At 47.8% G+C, this 12,159-nt stretch overlaps 1 protein-coding gene and 1 long non-coding RNA gene across 5 annotated transcripts in view; one reads left to right on the top strand and one right to left on the bottom strand.

Annotated features, from left to right (window-relative positions):
• Positions 1–12,159, bottom strand: part of LOC127597451 (high affinity choline transporter 1-like) — a 32,823-nt gene that overhangs the window by 16,009 nt on the left and 4,655 nt on the right. For 3 of the 4 annotated variants that reach the window (XM_052060478.1, XM_052060476.1, XM_052060475.1), the window contains exon 3: positions 6,260–6,373. The exons of the other annotated variant lie outside the window; for it this stretch is intronic. In XM_052060478.1, coding sequence (XP_051916438.1) covers positions 6,260–6,373 — 114 coding nt within the window. The remainder of the gene's footprint in view (positions 1–6,259; positions 6,374–12,159) is intronic. 4 annotated transcript variants of the gene reach the window in all.
• LOC127597474 (uncharacterized) overlaps positions 1–12,159 on the top strand; it is a 41,026-nt gene that overhangs the window by 24,936 nt on the left and 3,931 nt on the right. The gene's annotated exons all lie outside the window — the stretch shown is intronic.

Genomic DNA, 12,159 nt, shown 5'->3' with positions numbered 1-12,159 from the left:
TGTAATGTGCCAGGGCTCCTTACACCTGGTTGACACCAGGTGAAGGGAACCACTGGGGATGGTAGAAAGGGCCTTCCTCTTTTTCCTTGTCATTAGACTGGCGAGGTTTTTTCTCGAGGAGGGGCCGGCAGCTTTTTGGGGCTTCTAACGGGCCACACCAAATTCATTACTTCGCAATTTGTCACCGTTGTAAGGGTATTACCTAAGGGGGGTGGTATCGTCGTTTGAATTATGCGGACTTCAATTTTCTTTGCTTGTGGTTCCTGAGAGGCCTCAGATTGTTGTCAGGGAGCAATTGGCTAACTAAATAGTTTGAGCTTTCCTAGTTAAAATAACCTTAAGTAGCATGCCTTGAGCGTGATTTAGGCTGAAGATTTTAGGCCAAATTGTAGACGTGAACATATATAAAAGTTGATTGGGGAAAGATGTTTGGACCTTTACCGATGTTATCTTTTGTTAGACCGTTTCCGGGACTACTACTTTGTCCCGGAAGGGGGGAATGTAGTGTAATTTGGAATTCCCTCTCTATTCCTGTAGATGGCCTTAGAAGGTCCACCTGGCGTCAGTGACACGATTCTATTCTATGTTTGCGGGTCAGGGAGAGTTCAGTTTCAGCAATGTGTGCAATCCTATAGTAAGGTATTGTGGCTGTTGCCGTCCATCACTGTTAAGGAATTATTCCGCTAGAAGTAGTAGTAGAACATTGTTGATGAATTTCATCTTGCTGTGAGAACCATTGACACTAGTCTCTGTCCTGAACATCTGCTTGTACTTGGAACAAAGAGTGTGTTGTGATGTCTGGGCCCTAATTCCCCTTGAGTGATTAACAGCCCCCTGGCTATCTTCTTTCCGTCCCCCACATCGTAAAAGTCCCTGAAGGCTGTCAAGTGCCTTCGAAGAGTAAACCTAATTTCAAGATTTGTGAACCAGCGGATATGGTCTGCACTTTGTCAAAAGGCCAACATTGAACTTTGCTTGACTTTCTTTGTTTCAGGTTTTTACATACGGGGAAGGACTGCCCGCCCCTACTTAACATAATTAAACATACTATGCCTATATGTACGTGTGACTGTAGCTACTCGCGGCGGCCTGATAATATCTGAGACTCACAGGAGACAGAATCGATTCCACTCTGACATCGGTAGAATAAAATCTTTTCCCAATCAGCCGTGGTCCCTGAAGTGCTCATTCGTCGGGAAGCAGCCACCGATCACCGAGTGTTTTTTGAAGACCAGCGAAGCAGCAAACACCATATACCACAAAGGTTACAGTAATCTGTGTCCATATCAATAGAGCGGGTGGAGCTACTCTGTGTTCGTCTGACACAATGTGCGCTGCAGTGGTAGCGACCTAGCGAAAACAAAACGTCTCCAGTGTTGTAATCGAACCAAGTGTAGTCATTCGAAATGAGGTCGACACAAAACCATAGAGAGACTTCCGGGCAAGAAGGACCAACACAATCAATATAGCCTGACTGTGTTCGGGGGAGTCCCCCCCCCCCCCTTTCAGAATGGTTTGCCCCAGCAGCACCGGGGAAGTGCGTGCGCTTGCTTGTACGGCCGGCAGTTTTGAATACAGAGGCACATAATGAACACTGGTGTCCGGTGGCTCGTTATTCTTCAACAAACATACAGGAACAGACTGCTGTGTTCAAAGCAAACTTGAGAAAAACGAAGTATGCAACCATGGTTTAAATCCACTATCGGCTGAGTACTAGTTTACCTTAGATGTGCACTGTATAATGTTATATTGCTCTGTTTTGATTTCATGAAAGAAGCTGTTAAAGCAGCTGTTGTGTGACAAAATATTTTTTTCACTGTTGTTGATGGACAGTAATATTGTGTGAGAGATTATGCGTGAATAACTGCTCCATGTGAAAAATGTTCATATAAAATTGAAAATCGAAATTGTTATTTCAGTAAATATTTGCATTTGGCACATAGAAAACTGATTCATGATTCCATGTTGATGAGAGCATTAAAATGGGGAAAACAATAGGACAAAAAATGTAAAAGGAAATTCAGAAACGATAAAAAAATGTGTGAGTAATCATGATTAATTGTTTAGTTCATTTGAGTTAATTATGACAGTTGCATTTTTAATTAGATAAAATATTTTAATCATTTGACAGCTCTAATATACAGTGTATATATATATATATATTCATTCATTCATTCATCTTCCGAGCCGCTTGATCCTCACTAGGGTCGCGGGGGGTGCTGGAGCCTATCCCAGCTGTCTCCAGGCAGTAGGCGGGGGACACCCTGAATCGGTTGCCAGCCAATCGCAGGGCACACAGAAACGAACAACCATTCGCACTCACACTCACACCTAGGGACAATTTAGAGTGTTCAATCAGCCTGCCACGAATGTTTTTGGAATGTGGGAGGAAACCGGAGCACCCGGAGAAAACCCACGCAGGGCCGAGAGAACATGCAAACTCCACACAGGGAGGCCGGAGCTGGAATCGAACCCGGTACCTCTGCACTGTGAAGCCGACGTGCTAACCACTGGACTACCGGGCGCCCGCTCTGTTATATATATATTTACTGTATACACACACACACACACACACACACATATATATAAATAAATACACACATACATATGTACCGGTAAATAAAGAGAGAGAGAGAGAAAAAAGATCGATAGATATCGATAGATAGTCACGGGTCTTCAACTTCATTACAATGGCCGTGAAAACGTTTTTTGTCCGGAAATACCCCCAAATGTCCACATTGCTTTAAGGAATATTAAATGTAATCGATTTTGGAATAATGCTGTGACAGGACAAAATGTGAATTGAATGAGGAGAAAAAGTGAAGTGGTGTCAATACTTTCCAGATGCACTGATAGCTCCATCCATCCATCCATCCATCCATCATCTACCACTTATCCGGGGCCGGGTCGCGGGGGCAACAGCTTTAGCAGGGAAGCCCAGACTTCCCTCTCCCTAGCTACTTCTTCCAGCTCTCCCCGGGGGATCCCGAGTCGTTCCCAGGCAAGCTGGGTGACATAGTCTCTCCAGCGTGTCCTGGGTCTTCCTCGGGGTCTCTCCCGGTGGGACATGACCGGAACACCTCACCGGGGAGGCGCTCAGGAGGCATCCGAATCAGATGCCCAAGCCACCTCATCTGGCTCCTCTCGATGTGGAGGAGATGCGGCTCGACTCTGAGCCCCTCCCAGATGACCGAGGTTCTCACCTTATCTCTAAGGGAGAGCCCGGACACCCTGCGGAGAAAACTCATTTCGGCCGCTTGTATCCGGGATCTCGTTCTTTCGGTCATGACAAGTAGCTCGTGACCATAGGTGAGGGTTGGGACGTAGATCGACCGGTAAATTGAGAGCTTCGCCTTTTGGCTCAGCTCCTTCTTCACCACGACAGACCGATACAACGTCCGCATCACAGCAGACGCTGCACCGATCCGCCTGTCGATCTCCCGCTCCCTCCTACCCCCACTCGTGAACAAGACCCCAAGATGATTTTCATCCCAACCGCTTCACACTCGGCTGCGAAACGCTCCAGTGAGAGTTGGAGAGCCCCGTTTGAAGGAGCCAACAGCACCACATCATCTGCAAAAAGCAGGGATGTAATACTGAGGCCCCCAAAACGGACCCCCTCAACGCTTCGGCTGCGCCTAGAAATTCTGTCCATAAAGGTTATGAACAGAATCGGCGACAAAGGGCAGCCTTGGCGGAGTCCTACCCCCACTGGAAACGATTCCGACTTACTGCCGGCAATGCGAACCAAACTCTGACATCGGTGGTATAGTGACCGAACAGCCCGTATCAGGGGGTTCGGTACCCCATACCCACGAAGCACCCCCCACAGAACTCCCCGAGGGACACGGTCAAACGCCTTCTCCAAGTCCACAAAACACATGTAGACTGGTTGGGCGAATTCCCACATACCCTCAAGGACCCTGCTAAGGGTGTAGAGCTGGTCCACTGTTCCACGGCCGGGACGAAAACCACACTGCTCCTCCTCAATCTGAGGCTCGACTTCCTGACGGACCCTCCTCTCCAGCACCCCTGAATAGACCTTACCAGGGAGGCTGAGGAGTGTGATCCCTCTGTAGTTGGAACACACCCTCCGGTCCCCCTTTTTAAAAAGAGGGACTACCACCCTGGTCTGCCAATCCAGAGGCACTCTCCCTGTTGACCACGCGATGTTGCAGAGGCGTGTCAACCAGGACAGCCCCACAACATCCAGAGCCTTGAGGAACTACGGGCGGATCTCATCCACCCCTGGGGCCTTGCCACCGAGGAGCTTTTTAACAACATCGGTGACTTCAACCACAGAGATAGGAGAGCCCACCTCAGAGTCCCCAGGCTCTGCTTCCTCCAAGGAAGGCGTGTTGGTGGAGTTGAGGAGGTCTTCGAAGTACCCTGCCCACCGGTTCACAACGTCCCGAGTCGAAGTCAGCAGCGCCCCATCCCCACTGTACACAGTGTTAGTGGTGCATTGCTTCCCCCTCCTGAGACGTCGGATGGTGGACCAGAATTTCCTCGAAGCCGTCCGGAAGTCGGCTTCCATGGCCTCATCGAACTCTTCCCACGCTCGGGTTTTTGCCTCGGCGACCACCGAAGCCGCGGTCCGCTTGGCCAGTCGATACCCGTCAGCTGCCTCTGGGGTCCCACAGGCCATAAAGGCTCGATAGGACTCCTTCTTCAGCTTGACGGCATCCCTTACTGCTGGTGTCCACCAGCGAGTACGGGGATTGCCGCCACGACAGGCACCAACCACCTTACGGCCACAACTCAGATTGGCCGCCTCAACAATAGAGGCACGGAACATGGTCCACTCGGGCTCAATGTCCCCCGCCTCCCCCGGAACATGGGAAAAGCTCTGTCGGAGGTGGGAGTTGAAACTCCTTCTGACAGGGGATTCCGCCAGACGCTCCCAGCAAACCCTCACTATACGTTTGGGTCTGCCAGGACGGACCGGCATCTTCCCCCACCATCGGAGCCTACTCACCACCAGGTGGTGATCAGTTGACAGCTCCGCCCCTCTCTTCACCCGAGTGTCCAGAACATTCATTCATTCATTCATTCATGAATGAATGAATGTCCAGAACATGCGGCCGCATATCCGATGATACAACTACAAAGTCGATCATCGAACTGCGGCCTAGGGTGTCCTGGTGCCAAGTGCACATATGGACACCCTTATGTTTGATCAAGGTGTTCGTTATGGACAATCCGTGACGAGCACAGAAGTCCAATAACAAAACACCACTCGGGTTTTGATCGGGGGGGCCGTTCCTCCCAATCACGCCCCTCCAGGTATCACTGTCATTGCCCACGTGAGCATTGAAGTCCCCCAGCAGAACAATGGAGTCCCCAGCAGGAGTACTCTCCAACACACCCTCCAAGGACTCCAAAAAGGGTGGGTATGCTGAGCTGCTGTTTGGTGCATATGCACAAACAACAGTCAGGACCCGTCCACCCACCCGAAGGCGGAGGGAGGCAACCCTCTCGTCTACCGGTGTGAACCCCAATGTACAGGCACTGAGCCGGGGGGCAATGAGTATGCCCACACCTGCTCTGCGCCTCTCACCGTGAGCAACTCCAGAGTGGAAGAGAGTCCAACCCCTCTCGAGAGAACTGGTACCAGAACCCAGGCTGTGTGTGGAGGCAAGTCCGACTATATCCAGTCGGAAATTCTCTGCCTCACATACCAGCTCGGGCTCCTTCCCTGCCAGAGAGGTGACATTCCATGTCCCAAGAGCTAGCTTCTGCAGCCGAGGATCGGACCGCCAGGGTCCCCGCCTTTGGCTGCCGCCCAGCTCACATTGCACCCGACCCCTTTGGCCCCTCTCATGGGTGGTGAGCCCATGGGAAGGGGGACCCACGTTGCCTCTTCGGGCTGTGCCCGGCCGGGCCCCATGGGTGTAAGCCCGGCCACCAGGCGCCTGCCAACGAGCCCCACCTCCAGGCCTGGCTCCAGAGGGGGGCCCCGGTGACCCGCGTCCGGGCAAGGGAAACTGAGATCCATTAATTTTACTCATCATAAGGGGTCTTTTGAGCCGTGCTTTGTCTGGCCCCTCACCTAGAACCTGTTTGCCATGGGTGACACTGCCAGGGGCATAAAGCCCCAGACAACTTAGCTTCTAGGATCATTGGGACACACAAACACCTCCACCACGGTAAGGTGACGACTCACGGAGGGGGCACTGATAACTGTTTTCCACAAATGTGACATTTACAGTTTTCCCTTTCCATGTCACCGTAGGGGCTGTATGTTTCAGATACTCACCTAAAATAAAATTCACAAGATATGCAAGAGGTGCAGAAGCCCAGACAAGTCCACGAGTTGGCATGTAAACAGCCTCAGCAGTGCCCATAATGTAACCTCCACCAACCCATGTTGCTGGAAGGAAACAAAGATGAGAAAGAACAGTTAGTGTTTAAATTCTCAACTCAACTGTATTTATAGAGCACTTTAAAACAGCTGTCTCCAAAGTACTGTACATGGAGCAACTATCATACATAAAACAATAAAGCAATAAATCGGGAACAAAGACGGTAGAAAGCACAACAGTAAAACTAAGATCTAGTCTGGGTCATGCTGAGTCAAATGAATACAAGAATACCAGTGAGTTTTGAGGTCCTCATCCTCCCTCCACCTTTTTCTACCCTCTGCCCGTCTCAGTACAATGATACAAATGTGATATATTATTATTATTATTATTTTGAGGCGGGTTTTAAAGATGGGCAGCAAGGGAGCTTGCTGAATTTTCAGTGGGAGGTCATTCCAGAGAGAGGGATCAGCAACGAGGGATCTGAACCTCCGCTTAGTTCTTGGTACTTCTAATCATGTCTCGTTCGCAGACCGGGCAGGTGTGTAGGGGCGGATGAGCTCAGAGAGGTAAGGTGGTGTGAGGTCATTTAAAGATTTGAAAACAAATAACAGGATCATAAAAAGAACAGGGAGCCACTGAAGGGATGCCAGAGTAGGAGTTATGTGCTCCCTCTTAAGTGTACCAGTCAAGAGGCGAGGAGCGGCATTCTGGACCAGCTGAAGGCGCTTAATGGAGGATTGGCTGACTCCAAAGTAAAGTGCATTACAGTAATCGAGCCAGGTTGTGACGAAGGAATGAATTACTGTCTCAAGGCATTTTTGGCTATGACATTTGTCAAAGAAGAAGAATCTGTGCTTGGTGGTTGCGCCTTCTCGGCAGCACACGTTTACCAGCACTGTGGACTTTACCAGTGGACTTTCCACTTCCGGAGTGAACGCTGGCGAATTTTGGACGCCGCTACTCCCTGTGATTTTTTGATTTTTAAGTCAATTTTTTGATCTTTTATAGCCGACATATTTTATGTCGACCTGCTTTTATGGTCACTGAGTGAACAACGATCAATCCACACTCGATCGGCCGAACTGTCATTACCTGTCATCGAGTATTGAGTTGTCGTCGAGTTGCGGCTAGCGGCTAGCTTACCTGCTACCTGTTGCTCCTTCCCGACTTCAGTACTCCAGTCCAGCTATGTCGATCAGCTGTGAGTGGCTTGCTTTCTGCTGGTTCGTTCTGTCTGTTCTCCACCACCCATTGGAAGCGCTTCACCAATATGGAGCCACTGAGCTTAAACTCAATTTTAATCCACACGGTCCACCACCGCCTGCTCTGCTCCAACACCTGGACATCCTTTACGTGCCCCGGCGAAGGTGCACTCACCGGGGCTCACGCCGAAACTATCAATACGACAACTCCAGCTCCATCAGGTCGTTCTGGTCCACCGCACGACCTCCTGACAGACCGTGAGTTTGACATTCTGTGTCGGACTGAGACCTGGCAGCAGCCAAATGATTATGGTACTCTTAATGAAGCTACTCCACCGGGCTTTGTTTATCACGCTATGCCGCGCACGACTGGGAGGGGAGGCGGCCTCGGGATGATTCTGCGCGAGGATTGGAAATTTGCACCTGTAAATGTGCCTGCTTTTTTATCTTTTGAAGTTACAGTTATATAGCTCTCTGGATCAACTCCCACACTGACTGCCACTATTTACCGTCCACCAAAACCAAACAAGAATTTTATCACTGACATTACTACACTCCTCACACATCTGTATACACCATCACCAAATGTGATTCTCTTAGGAGATTTTAATATACACATGGACAATATCAATAACTCACTCACCAAAGACTTCACCTCCTGTCTGGACAGTTTTGGTTTTCAACAGTATGTCAACTTTCCCACACACAGTAAAGGACATATTCTGGACTTGATCTGCTGTATTGGATTATCACCAACAAACTGTAAAACCGATCTCCTCCCATACACAGATCATCTATTGCTTTCATTCAATGTTAACCTGTCCTTTTTCAAATCCAACCCACAACACAATATACATTTCCGTAAAATCAAGGACATTAACCCGGACAATTTAGAATAACTTATCAACAACCTCCCCAGTACTGATTGTCTTTCTACAACAAATTAGTTTTTGTCACACTACAATACAAACCTCCATAACATTCTCAATATCCTGGCCCCACTCAAAACCCGAACTGTCTCCTTCAACCAAACAGCACCCTGGTTTACCCCTACCCTCAGACAACTTAAATCAAAAGGCCATCAACTTGAAAGATTACATAGAAAAACTGGACTCGCTATTCATAAAGAAATTTACACTACCCACTTCCTCCATTACAAGGACTCAATATCCAAAGCCAAATCAATCTTCTACTCTGGATTAATCAGTTCCAATGAAGGTAACCCCAGATCACTCTTTTCACTCATTTCTAAACTCACTAAACCTGCTGACACTCTTCCCTCACATCTCTATTCCACTGATTTTTGTAATACTCTGGCCTCATTTTTTACATCCAAAATTCAACTTATCCACCAGCAACTCACCCCTTCAGCTGCTCCTAACCCTCCTTCTCCATTCTCCCTGGTTCCTACCCACCTATTCTCTACATTCACATCCCCATCTGTCCAAATCCTCTACTTGTCAACTTGACCCTCTCCCTACTGTTTTAGTCAAAGCTTCTATCCTGGCCCTCTCCCCTCTCATCACTAACATTATTCAAACTTCCCTCTCTACTGGCATTGTACCATCCCATCTCAAAACTGCTGCTGTCACTCCCATACTGAAGAAACCTGGCTCTGATCCCTCCGACTGGAACAACTTTCGTCCCATATCAAACCTTCCGTTCATCTCCAAACTTCTAGAAAAAACAGTAGCTGCTCAACTTCACACCCATCTTTCCTCCAATAACCTCTACGAACAATTTCAATCTGGCTTCCGTCCCCTCCATAGTACCGAAACTGCCCTCCTCAAAATATGCCATGACCTTCTTCTCTCTGTTGACTCCGGTTCACTCGCCATCCTCCTCCTGCTTGACCTCAGTGCAGCCTTTGACACCATCTCTCACTCCATCCTCCTCGACAGACTCTCCTCCATTGGCATCACCAGCATCCTCCTCTCCTGGTTCCGCTCCTATCTTTCTGACCGCACCCAGTTTATCCAGCTGAAACGTTTTAGATCTCACCCCTTTCCCCTCACTTCAGGTGTTCCTCAGGGTTCTGTGCTTGGCCCATTGCTGTTTCTAATCTATCTTCTTCCCCTTGGTAATATCTTCAGGAAACATCACATTCACTTTCATTGCTACGCGGATGACACCCAGCTCTACATCTCTACCAAACCTAATACCATACTTCCACAATCCTCCCTAACCAACTGCCTGCAGGAATTAAAATCTTGGTTCACCTCAAATTTCCTCAAACTGAATAGCAATAAACCTGAATTCCTCTTCATTGGCACCAAATCCACCCTAAACAAAATAAACAATTTCTCCATTCCCTTCGAAAGCTCTTTCATCTCCCCCTCCCCTCAGGTCAAGAGTCTGGGTGTCATCCTTGATAGCACCCTCTCCTTCACCTCACATATCAACCACAACACTCGTTCTGCATATTATCATCTTCGAAACATCCACCGGCTCCGCTCTTCTCTCACTCCTCAGTACACTGCTATACTTGTTCACACCCTCGTCACCTCGCGACTCGATTATTGTAATTCCCTTCTGTTTGGTTTCCCTTAAAAAACCCTCCATAAGCTTCAGCTGGTCCAAAATTCAGCCGCCCGCATTATCACACTCACACCATACATAAACCATATTACACCTGTCCTCCAACATCTCCACTGGCTCCCCATTTTACAGCGCATTCAATATAAAATCCTGCTCCTCACATTCAAATCCATTCATAACCTAGCCCCTCCATACCTATCTGACCTCATCCATATTCCTACGTCTGTCCGCTCTCTTCGTTCCTCCTCCTGTCCTCCTCTCTGTCCCCCGTGCTCGCCTCGTCACCATGGGAAACAGAGCCTTCAGTTGCTCTGCTCCCCAGCTTTGGACTCACTCCCAGCTGACCTTCGTAATACAGACTCATTAACACATTTCAAATCCAGCCTCAAAACACATCCGTTTAGACAATCCTATTCACTCGGACCATAAAGCCATTATTTTTTATTTATTTTTGTTATATTTTTTTTCTTATCTTATTTGATGTTGTTTTTAACATTGTACTCGTGATTTTAACTACTCGTTGTAAGGTGTCCTTGAGTTTCTAGAAAGGCACCCACAAATAAAATGTATTATTATTATTATTATTATTACTGATTTTGATTGGGAGGAATGTCGGCGTCATTTGACTGTAGTTGCTGGACAGCCCCAGAGCGATTGTGTTTTGCGCCTGTAATAGGCAGCATTTTCTCAGCCCCGCTTTGTTTAGCAGAAAGGTTGGTGCTGTTGGACAGTCTGCGGCTGGATGGATGCACGGCTTGAGGAGTCGACAATGAGAAGAAAGGAGTGTCAGCGCAGAGCGCCGATGCGTATGTGGAACTAGGAGTCGTGGCTTGGAATTGAAGCGGATTTACATGGGACAGGAGATGAGAGCCAATCTCTTTTTCGTTAATGGATGCTACAGCTGCTTGTTGCTTTCAAACTTAGCCTGTAGTAGACGTGTGCACATTTTCAGCATGATGTCTTTGATCCACTGGTGAAAAGGACACTTTGATTCGCTCCTCTTTCATCTATCACTGTTTTAAATAAAGTGTACGCAGGAAAGTGGTTAAGATTGCCTGACTGTCTGTCTTATTTGTTGTGTTGTATTATTTTGTCATTTTATATTAACTGTTCTTTTGATGGTGGCGCAGGCACCCGCAGCAGCTCCTCTTGTTGTCTTGTCTGGTTGAAAGGGAAGACATTTCATCTGTCTTGTATGTGCAGCACAGATGAAATGTGCACCTTTTGCATATCTTTGTCAAATGCAACATTTGACAAAGTTGTACTTGACTTGTGAGAAAGGAGAGGTTTTACTTTCGCCAGCTGCCTAAGATGAAAGAAGCTGGATTTTACAATGGCACCAATTTGCAGGTTAAGTTTAAAATCAGTGTCCAGTCTAAAACCCAAGTTTGAGACTGTTGACTTAAGATAAGGAGACAGGGGGCCCAAGTCAACAGGGCGGGATGTACAAGGGCCACTGGGACCAAACACGATCACTTCTGTCTTCCTTTCATTGTAATTCAATACATTTTGTGCCATCCAGGTTCTGATTTCCTCCATATAAAACTGGTCTTAATGAGAAGGCGTCTTTTTTGTTCAGCGGGACATAGATCTGACATCATCTGCATAGAAGTGGAAGGAAATACCATGTTTCCTTCAGATGGAACCTAATGGGAGCAGTTACAGTGAGAACAACAGAGCCCCAGAATTGCGCCCTGTGGAACACCACATGACAGAGGAGCAGTACGTGACTCAGAGCAGCCAAGGCTAACACAAAAGGCTCTGTCAGCTGAAGAGGACCTAAACCAGGGGTCCCCAACTTTTTTAGTCCCACGGACCGGTTTATGTCAGACAATATTGCTATTGTGCTATTGTGGCGATCTCAGAGTACTCAGCCATAACTTTAATCCGGTTGTCTCCAAAGTACTTTTAAGGCCGCCGCCATTTGCGATCTCCAACCGTTTTTTTTACTCATTTTGCAAGCTCCGGCGTTTTGTTTTTAGCGTAATCGGTCACGTGACAGAGAAGCGTGGCTTGATGTGTGTCAAGCGTGACACAGACAGATGTAACGGAGAATCCAGTAATTTTTCAATATAAAACATCTTTCGCACTCCAGAATAAAACGTATTTAAGGC

The sequence above is a fragment of the Hippocampus zosterae genome, chromosome 3 (genome assembly GCF_025434085.1).
Source record: "Hippocampus zosterae strain Florida chromosome 3, ASM2543408v3, whole genome shotgun sequence".
In the NCBI taxonomy this organism is placed as follows: Eukaryota; Metazoa; Chordata; class Actinopteri; order Syngnathiformes; family Syngnathidae; genus Hippocampus; species Hippocampus zosterae.
This window is presented reverse-complemented; position numbering and strand designations above follow the sequence as displayed.